We start from the raw sequence: 17,484 nt of genomic DNA, 5'->3' as shown, positions 1-17,484 counted from the left end.
CAATCTAGCCCCTCCCCAAAAAGAACCCACAAAAATGAGCTTCAAGTTCAGTGAGAGTGCCTGTCTCAAGTACAGTGAAAGCAATAGAGGAAGACACCTAGCATCTTCTCTAGCCTTCACATCTGCACACATGTACACACGTATGCAGGTGTGCACGCACGCGCACACACACACACACACACACAAATCAACCAATGAATAACAATTTTTATAGGGTTGAAACTGCAGGACCAGGGCACAGGGAGCAAGGAGATGCGCTGGCAGAAGTATCCCGTGTCTGCTCAGAGACATTTAAACAACCAAGTGAGAGTGCAGGGGAAGGACAGATACCAGAGGAGAACCACATCTGCCACTTCTGGTGACAGCCAAGTGCTTGAGAAACAGGGACAAGGAGAGGCAGGAGAAGTGTGGGCTGCTTCGAAGCCTTTGTCAGTCTTCTGAGTAGCACTGGCACCCCATTCCCAGTGTGGACAGTGCCTGGAGGAGGTTGTCTTCGTATTCCAGCCTAGATGTGATCTTAGCAGCAGTGGATGCAAAGAGCAGGACACGCCTGAGAAGTTTGGGTGCAGCAGTACCAGGATATGGGGGAGGGTGATGGCTAGGTCTGTTCTTGAGTGGTGAAATAGATAAAACTGTTTTCTCTTCAAAGAGTCCAGCCCAAGTGTGAACTCAAGAAAAGAGCAAGTTCTGCACAAGGCAGTGTGGAACCAGCTGGGCTGCAGCCGTAGATGCTTGCCTGCCAAGAGATGGCCTAGGGGCAAAGCAGAGCCCGGGACTGGGACATTGGAGGGATGTAGACAAGATGGAGCTACAGAGGGAGTAGCAGCTAGCCAGGTGGAGCACATGAGTCCTGAGAGACCCGGCAGAGATGGGGAACGAACAGCAGGACGTGGCACTGGTGAGAGCGACCAGAGGACAAGCGCAGCAGTGTCTGAGGACTCAGTGGTGTGGGAGTGACTGGGAGCTGGTGGGCACCATGAAGTCAAACAGCAAGGCTTACGCAGGTGGCTGGAAGTGGGGGTGGGTAATGGAGCCAGGTTGGCTGTGGAGGGAACGGCCTGTGCATGAGGCCCATAGCTATCACAAGTCCTCTGTTTTGCAGGTTGTTTGTTTGGTTTTCAGAGGAGAAATGAGATCATTATTTCATGTTCTTGGCATAGAAATTGTGGGGGAGGGTGGTCCCAAAGAAACACAGGACAAGTCTTTCTTGGTCCCTGTGGCTCCTCCCAGCACTTCTGATTCTGACCCCTACCCTAAACCTCTCCAATCCAGGGCCTAGGCTTCCCTTCCCCCAGCCTCTGATTTCCATATAATCCGGCCATTTTGGATATGCACTGTCTTGGTCTGCTTGCCCTCTGTCCTTCCTCCTTTCCTCTTTTGCTCTCCCCTCATCTCTCCTCTCATGGCCCTGTTCAGTCTGGACCCTTCTAGATGCCTCTGACTGAACTTTCCCTCATAGCTACAGTAAAATCTTTCTGCTTTGCTGTACTGTGTCCTCATTTTCATTCAGAGAGGAAGAGGATGTGGGAAAGCTTGTCAATGATATTGGAAGTTGAGGTGTTTCTCCACCAGACCGAGAAAGGGTGAGGTTTTTCATAAGCTGCTCCTGTCTGCTTTTCCATAAGACAGAAGGACACTTGAAGGCTGACAGAGAGGTATTGAAGTGGGCAGGAAGAAACGGTGTCAGGAACAGAGAGATAGTAGCATGGAGACTGGAGTCTCAAGTGAGACTCCCAGGCTCTTATTAGACCTTAATCCCAAGAGAATCACAGAGGCCTCGTGAGCCTAGTTACCCTGCTTGTAGAAGATGATAGCAGAATCCTCCTAGTGTGTTGAGGGTTAGTGAGGATCCTCCTTGGAAGGGAGGGCAGTGTGCTAGAGGCTGTTGATGAGGACACAAGACCAGGGATGTAAGACAAGAGGCCCCAGAAGTGAATGGCTCTGCTGGTCTCCGGAAATGGGTTAGGACTTTCCTATTTTCCTGGCTGTTTAACAATGGTGAAAGCCCCTGGGTGTCCAAGACTCAGCGGTGAAAACCTCAGCTCCTGGTGACTAGCGCAGGGACTGAGCTAGGAACATTGTTTTCTGTAAAGCAGATGCCTTTCCCTCCTTCTAAGTAACTACAGCCTCTGTTCCATGTTCTCAGCATTCTTCCCTACTTCATTTAATCCCCAGAGATGGTAAATGTTCTTATTTAATAGCTAAGAAGCTGAGGAGCTAAAGAAGTCATTCAGTCATGCCACCGGCTGGATGTGGAAGTCAGGGCAAGAACACAGATGGATGCAGCCTCCAGGCAGGAGAGTGGACTGTATACAGTGTTTAAAGCCAGGCTCCAGGGCCTTTGTTCCTTGACCTCAGGTAAAGAATCCTCACTGTCTAACACCCTGGCCTTTCCTGCTGTCACCTCTCTCTCCTGCAGGCCTGGGTTGCCAACTATGAGAGACCTCGGATGAATGCCAATTCCTTGCTGGCCAGCCCCACAGGCCTCAGCCCCTACCTGCGCTTCGGATGCCTCTCCTGCCGCCTCTTCTACTACCGCCTGTGGGACTTGTATAAGAAGGTGAGGTGCAAGCCAGGTGGTGGTGGCAGCGGCAGTGGTGGCGCACGCCCCTACTCCCAGCACTCGGGAGGCAGAGGCAGGCGGATCTCAGTGAGTTCGAGGCCAGCCTGGTCTACAGAGTGAGTTCAAGGACAGCCAGGACCGTTACACAGAGAAACCCTCCCTGTCTTGAGAAACAAAACAAAAACAGAAGGAGAGGTGCAGTGAGCAGTCAGTCACCCCAGGCACAGCACTCACTGCCAGTCATCCCAAAAAGGGCCCTTCTCTTTGGCTGGGGGCTGGGCTGGGCTGTGCGAGTCCTGGAGACACTCAGTTCAGAGAAGCTGGAAATGGTTGGTTTCTGAGAGGTGACAGACAGCCGGACACAACTGAGTCACTGATGTGAACCCAGGTTCTATGGTTCTGAGGAAGAGCCAGCAAAGCTGGCCTTGGGCTTTCGAGGTGGGACATTCACTAGCAGCTGACAGGAAAGGCTGGGACCTCAGGGTAGGAAGTGAGCAATGAGTCCTAAGCACCTGCTGGCACTGGGGCTGGGACCAGAGTTTAAAGGAAGTCCAGGAGTGGCTGGTGTCACTCAGTAATGGAGGGCTGGCCTAAAAGGGCTGCTTACAGGACGTGCCAGGCAGCCAGGCAGCCAGGAGGCTCTGCTAAAGCACTCCACAGAACAGCTCCTCAGGTCACACTGTGCCTTTGTTTTTTAGTGTGATTTGCCCAGCCAGCATGGCTTCCTGGAATGGGGTTTGGTGGCTTGGTGGAAGGGGCAATCCCTGCTTGTGTAGTTCAACTTATCCTTTTGTGTCTCTGACTGTTACTTATACATTATTTAGCCAAAATCTAGACTTGCTACTTCTTAATGTTTTCAGTTGAAAACACATTTTTTCATATACTGTATTCTGAATACAGTTTCCTATTCCCCAATTCTTTCTAGAGCCTCCCCACTTCCCCACTCCCTCAAATCCACACACTTCCTTCTTTCCTTTCTTTTTCTTTCTTTTTTCTTTCTTTCCCTCATTAGAATATGAACAGGCATCTAGAAGAGGAAAAGAAAGAAAAGGAAAAGAAAAAATAAATAAGACAAAATAAAAATAAATAAACCTGATTAGGACAAAACAAATGAACAGGGGAGGGGGAGCCAAAGGAAAAAACCTAAGAAACACATGTTAACACAAGGACATAGACATTCACGCACACAAAACCAGAAACCAAAATATATAGGCAAAAGACCTGTAAGGTTAAATTAAAAAAGAAAAAAATGCCAGCCAAAGCATTATGAGGCCCCCCTCCCAAACACCTTTGAGTTTGTTCTGTGTTGTCCTTCTGCTCATATACTGCTGGGCATGGGGCCTTCCCTCAAGTGTGGTTTGTATGCCCAGTGAGACCCCATTGGAGAAAATTCTTTTTCCTTTGTGCGTTGCTATCAATTAGAGGCAGCCTCTGGGTTGGGGGTTGTGTCCACGTCCTCTCACAGAGCTGACTCCATCTGGGTTAGACTTGTCCAGGCGTTGTGCACGCTGCCACAGTCTCTGTGAGTGAGTTCGTATGTGCTTCAGTCCTGTTGTATCTAGAAGGCTTTTTTCTTTGGTTTCTTCCATTGCCACTGGCTCTTATAATCTTTGTACCTCCTCTTGCAAAGAGTTTCCTGAGCTGTGATCTGAGAGATTTGACGGAGACATCCTATTTAGGACTCGGTATTCTGAGGTCTCTCACTCTCTACACATTGTCCAGTTGTGGGTCCCTGTATATAGATGGTGACTAAACAAGACACTGATCTATAAGTATAGCACAATGTCATTAGGAGTCATTTTATTGCTATGCTTTTTGGTTTTCCCCTAGGTCTGTGACCTATCTATTTTCAGGCTCTCTGCCACCTGGATAGTATCAGGGATGAATTCTACCTCAAGGGGTTGGCCTTAAATCCAATCAGATAGTGATTTGTCGCTCCCACAGCTTTTATGCCACTACTGTACAGTGTATGGTGCAGGCAGGTCACCATTATACATCAGAGGGTATGCAGCTGGCACGGTGTTTACCTTTCTCCTCTGGTGGCATGCAGTGTATGTTCCAGAACACTAGCTAGTAGAGGTAGAGGCTCTAGGTAAGCACCAGCTCAGCTTCTTTGGATTCAGTGATATTTAGGTGTTTAGACTTCACATTTTTTAACTGCTGGCAATGTGTAAAATCCCATCAGCTTTCTAAATGGTAGAACTACAGAATCCAGAGTATCTTGAGGGTTTGGTCCCATAGCAGAGTCCCAACGCATCATTCCCCCACCGCTGGCCATCTGAAGGCAGTCTTGGTGCTCAGGGCAGGGCCTGCATGCTGCACACTATGAAACTTGTAAGTCCAGTTCCTCTGCACGTGGGATTTGGAGCCACTGTACTTGGAAGCCATTGCACTTGCTCTGTGCAGGAGACCTGAGCATCACAGTGCTAAGAACCAGGCAGGGGCTCACCTTTGTGTGCTGTGCCCACCCCTCAGGTGAAGAGGAACAGCACACCCCCCCTCTCCTTGTTTGGACAACTCCTGTGGCGAGAGTTCTTCTACACAGCGGCCACCAACAACCCCAGGTTTGACCGGATGGAGGGGAACCCCATCTGCATCCAGATCCCCTGGGACCGCAACCCTGAAGCCCTGGCCAAGTGGGCCGAGGGCAAGACAGGCTTCCCTTGGATTGACGCCATCATGACCCAACTGAGGCAGGAGGGCTGGATCCACCACTTGGCCCGGCACGCTGTGGCCTGCTTCCTCACCCGCGGGGACCTCTGGGTCAGCTGGGAGAGCGGGGTCCGGGTGAGTGCAAGCTGGCCTGTACCCTGTGACCAGGCCTAGCCAAGGTCAGCCCCCTTCAAGGCTGGGGGCTGGGGTGGGATCCCTGGGTCCAGGAGATCCCTTCCACATCCTCCGCATCCTCAGCAGAAGGGCTTTGACTCCTTGGGGTATTAGAGTGACTTGGAGAGAACCAGAGCGTCAGGTCTCCAAGGAGGCTGGTTGTCCCCTCTCTAGGTATTTGATGAGCTGCTTCTGGATGCAGATTTCAGCGTGAACGCTGGCAGCTGGATGTGGCTGTCCTGCAGTGCTTTCTTCCAACAGTTCTTCCACTGCTACTGCCCTGTGGGCTTCGGCCGCCGCACAGACCCCAGTGGGGACTATATTCGGTGAGGATGCATCCAGACTCTAGCTCTGAACCACCGTGACCTCCTTTTGGACTGGGATACCCTGGGCCCTTTGAAGAAGAGCCACAGTGTGCTGATATAGCACCTGGTGTGTGTTTCAGGCGATACCTGCCCAAATTGAAAGGGTTCCCCTCTCGCTACATCTATGAGCCCTGGAATGCCCCTGAGTCAGTTCAGAAGGCCGCCAAGTGCATCATTGGTGTGGACTACCCACGGCCCATCGTCAATCATGCTGAGACTAGTCGGCTCAACATTGAGCGCATGAAGCAGATCTACCAGCAGCTCTCACGATACCGGGGACTCTGTAAGGAACTCCTACCCCACTGACATCTCACTCACCCTGGGGAGGACTTAACCTGAGGCTGTGAAGGACACTGCGGCTGCTCCAGACTTGGCTCCTTGAGCAGCTTGGGGTGCTGGGAGAAATGGAGGCTGTGTCCTGAGCAGTGTGGGGTACTGGGAGAAGGTGGAGGCCGTGTCCTGGCCCTGCCTTCCTGGTCCCTTTGTTTCTCATGACCAGTGGCCCTCTTGATCTTCTGACTACCCCTTGCTTTGTCTTCCAGGCCTTCTAGCGTCTGTCCCCTCCTGTGTGGAAGACCTCAGTCACCCCGTGGCAGAGCCCAGCTCTAGCCAGGCTGGGAGCATCAGCAACACGGGTGAGTAGTTACACTGCACTTTGGCCTCCCTGGCCTTCTGTGACCTGTGTCACCACTTCAGTCATTCATGGCTGAGGCCAAAATGAGCATGTACCTGATGATGCTTATTTCCACCCAGGGCATGCTGTAAGAATTTTTGAGGGAATAGCATTGAGTGGCTTGATGTGGGATTAGGAATGGGGGCTTCTTTGGGGCCACTTTAAATAGGAGCTGCCAAGGGGAACTGCTTAGCAATGTTCTGATAAGAACCGGGGAAGGAAATGGGAAAAGAAGGAAGCTGGAGCAGGGGACAAGGTGGAGCAGAGCACTCTGACTCCCCATCACCCTGTCTTCCTGCACTGGAAGAAGTCAGCAGGGCCAGGTCTCACTAGTGAACAGTGAGGAGCAGTGTGAGGATGGGGAGGCGAGAAGTCAGGTGGCCCGGGGTCTCCAGGAGAAGCAGGGAGAGAGTGAGGGTGCTGTTAGCTTGGTGGTCCTCCATAGTGCGGAAGTGGCCAGAACCCCCGAGATTTTCCCAGGACTGTAAAGAGGAGCCTCACCCTCAGAGCAAGGACAGCAGATGTGCTCCATCAGCCTCTGGCCTGGAGCCAGGGACTTGAGACCAAAAGTTGGCCTTGCTGCCAGCAGGCCAGGCCATGCCCTCCTCACAGCTCCAAGGGAGGTCACTGCTGAAAAGGAGGCCAGGACAGGGCTCCCTGTCCCCAAGGAGCAGTCATTGCTGAGACCATTGTGGTATGTAACTGTGGTGTTGTCTCTGTGCCTCTCCACAGGCCCCAGACCACCGTCCAGTGGCCCAGCCTCCCCAAAACGCAAGCTGGAAGCAGCTGAGGAGCCTCCTGGTGAAGAACTGAGCAAGCGGGCTCGGGTGACAGCGATGTCTGCCCAAGAGCCACAGACGAAGGACGTCTGAGAGTGAGTCCTTGCCGAGGGAGGTGACATGGTTAGAAAGCTATTGCTTGCCAACAAGAGGTTCCAACAGCAAACCAGATTAAGATCTGATAGGGGTAGGATTTCAGCTCAAACCCTGTCATCCTGACATTCATATCTTCTAAAGCAGAGTTCTCAACCTTCCCAATGCTGCAGCTCTAATGCAGTTCATGTTATAGTGACCCCCAACTGTAAGATTGTTGTCATTGCTACCTCATAGCTGTCATTTTGCTACCGTTATGAATTGTAATGTAAATATCTGATATACAGGATATCTGATATGTGACCCCCAAAGGAGCTGAGACCCACAGATTGAGAACCACTGTTCTAAACCTTTAGGGGCCTTGTTTATTTGTTTAAGATAAAGCCTCACTTTGTAACTAAGGCTAATCTTGAATTTGTGGCAATCTTATTGCCTCATCCTCCTGAGTGCCAGGATTTCAGATGTGAGCCAACATGTCCAGTTTACCTCGTTATTAAAGGAAAATTATTATTTTTTTAAGGAAAGAGGATTTATTTTGGAATAACTAAATAAATATAGGCATTGAAATCCTTTGTTTTCTGACTAGGGGAAAGGAAAGGGGCCTTAGTTTTGTTCAGTTTGTTTACTTGCCCTTTCTGACTGCTGTGAGTCAAACCTGAGACCCGGATGTGAAACTGAGTGGCAGGTGGGAGGCTGTGTTCTGTATGCAGGCCAGATGAGGGCAGCACTGAGCTTCAGACACCAGGAAAGGGCTCAGCCATGGAAGGACCAGAGGGCCCTGCTGTCCCTCTCTGCTTCTGCTCACAGGGCCTCTCCTCTTTTCACAGAGACTTTTGCACATCCTAGTCAGTGCTCATCTTTTCTGGAAGGTTCCCGAATCACTAAAAAAGGAAAGACAGACAGACAGATCCTCCTCTTCCTTCTTGGTCCTTCCCCAAGGCAGGACTGGCTTTTATGCCAATATTGAAGAAATGTAGCTTGCCATCCTCCCTGATCATTATGCCAGGCTGGTCTTACATCTGCATCAGTAGATTGGTGGGTGCTTTTCACCGTGGAGCAGTTTGGGTCTTTTTCTGGTCTTGATCACTTCAGGGCCTCGCTGGGGCTATCTGTGTAGAGTGTCTCAGTTTTCTGTGCTCAGTGAGACGGCAGGCACTTGGTACTTTTGCCCTCAGACATTGCCAGTGGGAGGATAAGGCTGTACTCCCTTGTCCCTGGAAGAGCCAGCTGCTGTAGATGCCATCTGTGTGTGGTGCTAAGCGCAGCATGTTGTAGTTAATGAACTTTCTTGGTTAATGTCCTGATTTTGAGGCAAGATTAACAAACAGAAAGGTTAGGTGTGTGATTCAAGACTGCACAGTAAGCCAATGGCATATGGTACAACATGGGCCTGTTGCAGGCATGTGATGGGGAAAGTGACTTATAAAGCATGTCATGTTAGTGTGGGATCCATTCACAGCAACTTAGGAAAGGAAGACTAATAGCCTACAGTTCCCAGAAAAAATGGTACAGACCCTCAACTTATGAAAAGAGAGATGTTTGTTGATGGGCTGTGTGATGAAGGAATGTGAAACTGAACTTTATACCAGGAAACCTCAAGAGGAATTGGATTCAGGCAGGGTAAAGAGTGCTTTAAACAAAAGAAAAAAATCAAAGTTTACATGATGCTATACAAATTACGTAATCTCTAGGAAAGTGGTGGTTGTTCCCAAGATTAAGCGCAGGTGTCAGTCAAGGACATGTGGGAGTGCAGATGCAGGTTGAGCATCCCTAAATCTAAGCTCCTAGATCCAAATACTCTGAAATCCAAACTGTTTGAGTGTCAACCATGAAGTCTGTGCAGATATCCCAGAAAACCCTGAACTGTAAAACATCTCTGGTCCAGGGCTTGCCAGATAATGGATACTCATAGAGACATTTTTCTTACCTCTCATGGGGCTTGTGGGTTTCGGTCTAGTGGGCCAAAGGTGGCTCTTGCAACTCAGCTGTCAGTACCTCTTCAAGGTGAGGACAGAACAGCAGGGATGGCTGTGTCACTCACTCAGTTAACATACATGTTCCCACTCCCAGGATGGGTCCTAGACTCAGGGTATGTTGTGAACTGGACTGACAGCCCCCACCTTCACCTTGGGGGATATTAGTGCGAGGAGACATAGTATAAGCAGAGATGTTTTAAAAAGAAAAACTGGCCGGGCGTTGGTGGCACACGCCTTTAATCCCAGCACTTGGGAGGCAGAGGCAGGCGGATTTCTGTGAGTTCGAGGCCAGCCTGGTCTACAGAGTGAGTTCCAGGACAGCCTCCAAAACAATACAGAGAAACCCTGTCTCGAAAAACCAAAAAAGAAAAAAAGAAAAAAGAAAAACTGCAGTTCATAAGGAGAGAGAAAGGAAAGGCTGGGCTGCAGAGGGACTGCTGACTCAGGGGCTGTACCTTAAGAGTCACTGGTGTGGACTGTGTCTGGGACAGGCGGGGGAGAAGGGGTGGTTAGCTAGGAAGTATAGATCATAGTAGACACCAGCAGTGTGCAGGTCTCACAGCCTGGGCCTAGCTCAGAAGTACTGGAGCACGGTACTCCCTGCTGGGATGGGTATTACTGGGATTATTGTCTATGCAGTCTGACACTCTGGAAGACTGTACTATTGGGCCTAGGCGCCCCTTGAGGGAGTTCTGAAGAAAAGCCACCCGTGGAACAGAATGGTCAAACTTGCATCTGGAGGAGACTAAACACTGGATGGGGCCCTACAGAGAACCAGGTAGGCAAGAACCATTTGAGAAACCTGATGCTGATGCCAAGTGACGTCAGCTGTGCAGAGGAGTGCCTTGCTTCCCGATAGTGTGGGTGCCCGTGTGTTACCTACTGGCATCTCGGGGGCTGTTTTTAATGGCTTTGTTCTACACTTCATTTAGGTAGTTAAGCCAGGAAATCAGAGGATGTGATAGGAGCAAACATCTTTCCAAGACAAGAGTGGCAGCACCAAGGTTTTGGAAAACCCAAAAGAAAAGTGCCTCCTATATGCAGACTAGGGCATTTGGGCCTCAAGAGAAACAGAACCTACATAATGTTCATGTTTACAAAAGGAAGTACCAGATTATCTTTCTTACACAGTGGGCTAGGTAGTCCAACAGTGGCCATCTGCACCCTGAAGAGGCTTGCAGTTTGCAAGGCTGGTTCTGAAGCCCGAAGGATCCCTGGAGAGCCACTGGTCATTATGAATGGGAGGTCAAAGAAGGGTCCCGGTGCAGCGGCAGGCGGCAGGGTAGATGCACTAGCAGCCAGGAGTGCAGTCGGGCAGGCAGAAGCAGCCCTGCCTTTCTTGTCTGGGCCGCTGCTGGAAGGTACTGCCGCCTAGGGAATGTTCTCACAGACCTGCTTGGAGGCGTGTCTTTTGCTTGATCCCAAGTCCAACCAAGTTGACAACCAAGATTAACCCTCACAGCTGTGAAGTACTTTGTAGTTCTTGTCACCTGCCCTACCACTGGGACACATGTATCAGGATGTCAAGGAGAAAAGTCAAAAGCTTTGGGTGAAAAGTCTGCCTGTGAGCAAAGCCCACCCAGGCAGAGGAGGGCATGGTGCTGCCTTGCGTGAGCTTCCCAGTGACCTTGGTCACCTGACTGGTGGGGCTGTGGACCCAGTCAGAATCGTGTGCGTGGGAAGACACGCCCCTTCCTGCCCATCCCCTGTCCATCTGAGTCACACGACTTGGGCTGCAGGCCAATGCCTGAGTAGTCATTCCCCGCTTTTACTATCTTAGCGCTGCTCTACTGGCTTTGTGACCCTGCTGTCTCCGGTGCTTGTTGTCTCATGAGTAGTCACTCTGAGTTAAATCAGTATGCAGAAAACCATCGCTAGGATCAGTGGGTTCCATGCCTGCCTCAAACCCAACTGAATGTTCTCCAGTTAGTTTTTACAGTGTTCACTAATTGAAAAAAGAAAAGAGTGAGCTTCCAAATAGCAGTCCTGTCAGCTGGTTCCCGTAATCCCCAGAGCTGCTGACACAGGGTTGCATCACCCTCCAGTTATGCCGGCTCCTCCCACTCATCCAGTGATTCCCCATGGCACAGCGCGTGTGCTTCTCTCCCTTTCCAGCTCTGCACAGCAGTCTATGAGAAACTAACCCTCCACGCACAGAGGGCCATGGCCAAGGAGCCCCTCCCCTCACTGGCCTGTGCTTTGTTAGCACTGAGGTTTCTCTACATAGAATGTGACTTCCAGAATGCCCACTGTTACTTGTGCGTCTGACACTTGTGCAACTGACATGTGACAGGTGTGTCACGGACAGCCTATCCAGTGTGGAGATGGAGGCAGCCCAGCCCTCCCAGAGAGCCCATGCTTCTGGCTGCAGAATGTCCAGGTGTATCTCAGCTCCAGTTCCTAGCTCCTGACAGGGAGGGGGCCATAAGAAAGGAGGCTGAGAGCTTTCCATAAATGAAAAATGTTGGTGCAGCTAGGTTTGAATTGATCTCAGGAATACATAATGTGTATATGTGTAGGCACATGATAAGCTAGGCTTAGTGGTGCACGCCAGCATTCAGAAGACTAAGGAGTGTTAGCAGTCCACGGTCCTTAGTTACATAGCGTATTCAATGCCAGCCTGGATTATATGAAATACTGTCTAGGATGAGAAGAGAGAAGGGGCAAAATATTTTTTAAAAAATCACATAATATGTCATTATGTTTCACTTAAAATGAATTTAAAAGATCTGTCCATAATTCCATGAACTCCAAGAGCTGAGGGCAGGAGAAACAAAATGGAGGTGGCACTGGAGTTATGTTTCAGAAGGAAGCTCATCTCAGGTTTAAACAGCAGACTAGCTCTGCTCGGAAACTGTACTGAGTGCCTCTGTAAACAGGGCTGCCTAATGGAAGAGCCCGGCCACCTCCTGCAGCATGTTCTCCAAGAGGGAGGTAGATGGTTGCAGTTAGACCTGGTGTGGAGGACAAGATCCTGGGAACTGCCCACGCATGTATCCACTTCTGCTCTACCTTCTGCCCCGCGTCTGCAGTCTAGACAATGTCACCCTCCAAGGGCAGGGGCTTCAGATGGAGCGTGTGGCCTTAAAAGGATGGCCTGAGCTCTCAACACCGGTAATCCTAGAACCTAAGAGGTAGCAGCAGGAGATCAGGAGCCCAAGGCTGCCTCAACTGCATAGATAAATACCCGAAATGGGATGGAATGTGCTAGAAGGCTGAGATTGGATCCACGGCTCCATATTCATCTGACTTTTACATGTGTTTTCTTATTTCTAGTACCTTCCATTTTACTTTGTGTAGGTGTGGATCTCTATGCCACTATGTTGAATTTCTTCCTTTTTATATCTTGTGAAAGTCTTGATGAGAAATAATGTAAATTTCACTTAATGGTTAAAACCAAATGACAGCCGGCCGTTGGTGGTGCATGCCTTTAATCCCAGCACTCGGGAGGCAGAGGCAGGTGAATCCCTGTGATTTCGAGACCAGCCTGGTCTACCGAGCAAGTTTCAGGACAGGCTCCAAAACAATACAGAGAAACCCTGTCTCGAAAAAAACAAAAAATAAAATAAAATAAATAAAAATAAAAACAAAATGACAGGGCCTGGAGGAGAGATGCTCAGAAAAGCACCGGCTGCTTTTCTTAGAGAGAACCCACGGTTCAATTCCCAGCACCACATGGCAGCTCAAAACTGTCTGACTCCAGCTCCAGGCTTCCTGGCTGGCTTCTGGGGTCATCAGGTGTTCATGTGGTGCATGGACATAGATACAGGCAAATTATTCATATATTCATACACATAAAATTAGGAGTTTTTTTTTTTTAATTCCACAGAGTTTTTGAATCCTGAAGGCCTGGGAATTCCTGTCTTGGCTATTTGTATGGACACTGGTGTCAGTTCAGTTTCTCATTTATGAAAATGGAGGCAAAGAAGTTGTCTGGGTCTGTGGGGGCTGCCGTAGCAAAGCGTCACAGAAGCAAGCCCTTGGTTCTGGAGTTCAAGGGCATAGTCTCTAGTACCTGCTGAGATTCCCCTCTGTTCTGTCTGGGACCCTAGTCATCTCAGTTTTACCTAAAGAGAGTCAGGGCCTGAGCCACATAAGTGGGGACATCAATTGTGGACACAAGAGTGTACCTGCCCTGCGGCTCCTCCATCAGCCTGTTATTACAGACAGCCCAGTAATTACGATGGGCTAACCCTGTCCTCCGGTATCTGGTGAGGTCATTTCTTTCTCTTCCCCAGATCCAGAATTTTCTAAATCTTTAAAATGAGTCATCATGTGTCCCCAACCCCCAACTACTGTAGCCATGTGCCAGGGTTCTGTGATTGGTGTGTGAAAGTTTGCCCTGCTGGTTCTAAACCCATTCATTGCCTTATTCTTCAAAATCACTAGGCAGTTTCTCATGCAGATACTTTTCCCTGCTCTCCATCTCTGATGCCGTAGCTGTGCTCTTGTTATTTGTGAACAAGTGTCCTTCAAGGTTTCAAGTGATGCCCAGGTAGCCCTGTCCTCTAATGCCCTCATCTCTGGGTAACAGGATATGCAGGGAACAGTTGTCCTGGGTTCAGAGATGCAGTATTCAACCACTCCCATGGTTTCCCAGCAACAACCTGGCCCTGGGGACTGTGGCCCAAGCAGCATGTTCACTGGGCTGTCCCACTCCCAGTCTGGGAATCCCCGGGGAAGCAGCCAGAGGAGCTGGTGCCTGGGCAACTAAGCAGCCTCCTGAGTACCCTCTATGCACATGTTTTTCTCTTTCAGCTGGAGAGCCATCGCTCCGAGACACAGCCCGGGTGCCTGAGCTGCCACGGCCTACAGAGAAGCCAGTCACCAAGAGACAGAACGAACGAATGTGTGTGTGTGCAGAGGAAGGCATGGTGTGCCATTTGCGTGTGCATGCATCTGTTTACACTCTTGTGATCCTGAATGCCAACTGGGCTGGAGGAGTCTCTAGATCATCCCTGTCACTGGGGCTGCTTCCTCACCTCCAGACACAGGACTAGAAGCCACAGCAGTGACTTTCAGCACAAATCTGTTCCTGGGAGCCCCCTTCCTTGTCCCAGTAGAATGTGGTGGTGGCACCCTAGCTGGAATTCTGGTCTCTGCCTCCCCAGACTTCTCTTCCTGCCTCCTCTCTTCAGACAGCTGGAAGGCCACATTTTTTGACTCTCCTAAAGTGTGGGGTTCCAGAGGCAGCCAGAGTCCTGCTGGCTTAGTTCTCACGCTCTGACGCTAGAGCCTGAGCAGGCTGAAATAGAGGCTCCCATTCAGACTTAACCGTCCTGTCCAGTCTTTTAAAGTCCCATGCCACTGGCAGGTTCTTCCCTTGGGTGTCTAAGACTGCAGACTGGTGTGCTGTATGCTCAGTCCTGCCCATGTCAGCCTCAGACAGCATATCTGTCTTTGTAGGACCTTCTAGAAGCCAAGTGAGGACTAGACTCCCAGTCTCTGTCTCTTCCTTAGCAGCTAGGGCCCAGCCTCGGCCTCCCAGGAGCTGTAGATACACCAGGGTCAGAGCTGGTGGAGGAAACCAGGCCTGTAACTTAAGGGCCCCTGGCTTCTCAGGCCACACTCCCAGGCACATGCTCCAGCAAGTACTGCTGATACCCAGCCAGGCAAGGTGGCCGGTTTGTGTCCTGCAGGCTTCCAGGGCCCAGCCTGGAATGGTTAGCACCCACACTGCCACACTTCAGGACCAAGGGACGGGGCACGGCCTGCAGCCATTGCTGAAAGATCAGATAGAGATCACACCATTCCCTTCCCAGAGAGGAAGTGGGAGGCTTGGCCCAGAGAAGCCAAGCCTTGCTTCACAGGGGGCCATCTCTCCCTCCCATTGTTGGTTCATGTGGAGAAAGAAGTTATGAAAAGGATTGTGGGTAACTGAGCAAGTCTTCCTTCCACCCCGTGGCCTGCACTTGAGCCACAGTGTATTCATGTGGAGTGAGTGAGTGTGTGTGCATGTGTGTGTGTGTGCGTGTGCGCGTGCGTGTGTTCCTGTGTGGATTTTTGTTCTCACATGTAACATTAAGCTGGCCTCTGGGCCTTTTCCTCTCTACCTCCCCTGTGACCTTTCCTAGCCTCAGCATTATTGTTAATGCCCTTGGCCCTGGCCTTCACTGTATCAGACCAGAACCCTGGGGCCAGGCTCCCCTTCCCTGCAGCTGTCCAGCTCATCTGACAGGCTTCTTGAGATAGCCTCAGGTTTTCTCAGCAGAGAGCTGCCTTTAGTCCAACTGTTTATGTCCATCATTCTGACTAGCAACATCCTATGATCATGTGGAGAAACGGCACAGGTGACACGTGTTCAGAACCCGGGGTTTGGCCTCCCTGCTCCCCATCCCCAGGCCAAGAGGAAAGAGCCAAGGGATCTTGCTGGAGGGACGATAGAGTGAGCCTGGTCTGAGAGGCTCAAAGGCCAGGTCCTGTGTCCAGTATTTCACAGCACCTTCAGCTATGGGGACAGCGTCCTTCTTTTTGATGATGGCTCTCTTCCCAAGTACAAGTTGGCAAGGTCACCTGCCCCTCCGCCTCCTTGACATGCTGGCCCATTTTCAGGACAGCTTCCCAATGAATGAGACAGTCCACCCACCCCAGAGCCAAAGGATGGAATGGCCGGGAGCCCTGGAGTGGCCTCATGCCTCCTTTTGCCTAGCCTGAGTGACTGTGAGGGCTGTCACGGAGCAGTGCCCCATGTCCTGCTGCTGGGACCTAGCACGGGGCAGAGATGGTCGCAGGCAAGAAGCACTTTATAGAGTTCCCTATTGCTGGGAAGGTTGGGTTTCTCCCAGTTTGTTTGTGAATATTTCCCTGTCTTATAAATGTCTGCCCCTGTCTGAGTAAAGCTGTGTTGTGTAATCAATCTTGTGGGAGGTCGGGGACCTGGGGCCGCTGAGGCTGAACCTGGGGAAAGCTTCAAGCCAGGCCATGTTGCTTCTCTTGGAGTCAAGAGTCTCATTTCCCTTGGATAGAGGAGGCTGTGGAAGCCACTGTAGTAGGCTGGCAGCGGCTCTAGAACTTGGTCAGAATCAGGGTTAGCTGAAACAATACAGGGTAGGAGACAGTCCTGAATGTCACCTCACAGTGGCACCAGGCAGCCTACTGAGATCAGGGTCCTGCATCCATTCTTTATGATACTCTAAGAACACACGTGTGCCCTGTGGACATGGTTAAGGAAGCCACAGCCAAGCCCCAAGGCCTGGATGCTGGCTCTGTCTTGGGCCATCTGGCCAGAGTGCCATGCACATGGGTGTTCTTGGTGGGAGAAGGGCTTGGCAAAGCCAAAGAAAATCACAGTCTGGTCTAGAGACAGGAGAGGACCTGTACTCCAGGACTCATCTCATTCCTGGCTCTGCCTCCAAGCTCCTGCCGGCCTACTTCCTACCAAGACCAGGGCTGGCCTCTCTCAGGGCTTTTCATATAGTTCTGGTTCGGCTGGGGAAGCTGAGATACCTTTGTTCTTTGGCAGAAGTTTCTAGAAGAGGGAACTGTTTTACATACTCATGCTTCTGACCTCCTGGGAATGCCACCTATCTGAAACAAGCACACATTAGCCGTGATAACTAGGCAAGACTCCTTTTCTAGGAAGAAGGAAGGTACCATAACAGCAGATGGTTAGGGTAGGGCCTAGTATGAGAGGCCTGAGCCAAAAGACTGAAAGTTAAAGCTAAATCCCTGCATCAGTGGCAGGGAGGGGAGAGGCAGCCAAGGCCTCTAGCTCTGGGTTCTAGAATGTCCTCAGATCTGAAGCAGGGAGATTGAACATTGCAAGGTGGGTGCCTGCAGCTTCTTGCTAGGAAGGAAGAGGAGACAACGTTCCCAGTTGTCAATTAAGATTTGCAAGCAGAACTCCACAGGCTGTATGTAGAGCGTCTGTCTGCCCTGCTCTATCTCTGTGAAGGGCAGGATCTGGCCAGAGGAGTAGTGAAGGTGTGTGGGAGGCACTCTGACCCACCAACGCGGGGCCCTGGCCTTGACAGTTCATGCTGTGTGAGAAAACCTAATACAGGACGAGGGAAAAAACACAGCTAAGCTCAGAGTCAGTGTGAAGAACAGAACCAGCAGCCCCCAAGGAGCCAGCTCTGGGGGCAGGAGGACGGTCCTGGGCCTTGAAACCACCAACAGCCCCCCAAAAGCCAGTTCTGGGGGCAAGAGGAAGGTCCTGGGCTTTGAAACCACCAACAGCCCCCCAAAAGTCAGCTCTGGGGGCAGGAGG

The 17,484-nt window shown here is 50.8% G+C and overlaps 1 protein-coding gene across 1 annotated transcript in view; it reads left to right on the top strand.

The window, feature by feature from the left end:
- Cry2 (cryptochrome circadian regulator 2) overlaps positions 1-16,113 on the top strand; it is a 35,834-nt gene extending 19,721 nt beyond the window's left edge. The window contains exons 6-12 of the mRNA XM_005064896.4: positions 2,420-2,560; positions 5,039-5,350; positions 5,564-5,715; positions 5,835-6,037; positions 6,297-6,389; positions 7,160-7,301; positions 14,034-16,113. Coding sequence (XP_005064953.1) covers positions 2,420-2,560; positions 5,039-5,350; positions 5,564-5,715; positions 5,835-6,037; positions 6,297-6,389; positions 7,160-7,299 — 1,041 coding nt within the window. The 3' untranslated portion in view covers positions 7,300-7,301; positions 14,034-16,113. The remainder of the gene's footprint in view (positions 1-2,419; positions 2,561-5,038; positions 5,351-5,563; positions 5,716-5,834; positions 6,038-6,296; positions 6,390-7,159; positions 7,302-14,033) is intronic.
- The last annotated feature ends 1,371 nt before the right edge of the window (positions 16,114-17,484 follow it).

The sequence above is a fragment of the Mesocricetus auratus genome, unplaced genomic scaffold (genome assembly GCF_017639785.1).
Source record: "Mesocricetus auratus isolate SY011 unplaced genomic scaffold, BCM_Maur_2.0 Super-Scaffold_100004, whole genome shotgun sequence".
In the NCBI taxonomy this organism is placed as follows: Eukaryota; Metazoa; Chordata; class Mammalia; order Rodentia; family Cricetidae; genus Mesocricetus; species Mesocricetus auratus.
This window is presented reverse-complemented; position numbering and strand designations above follow the sequence as displayed.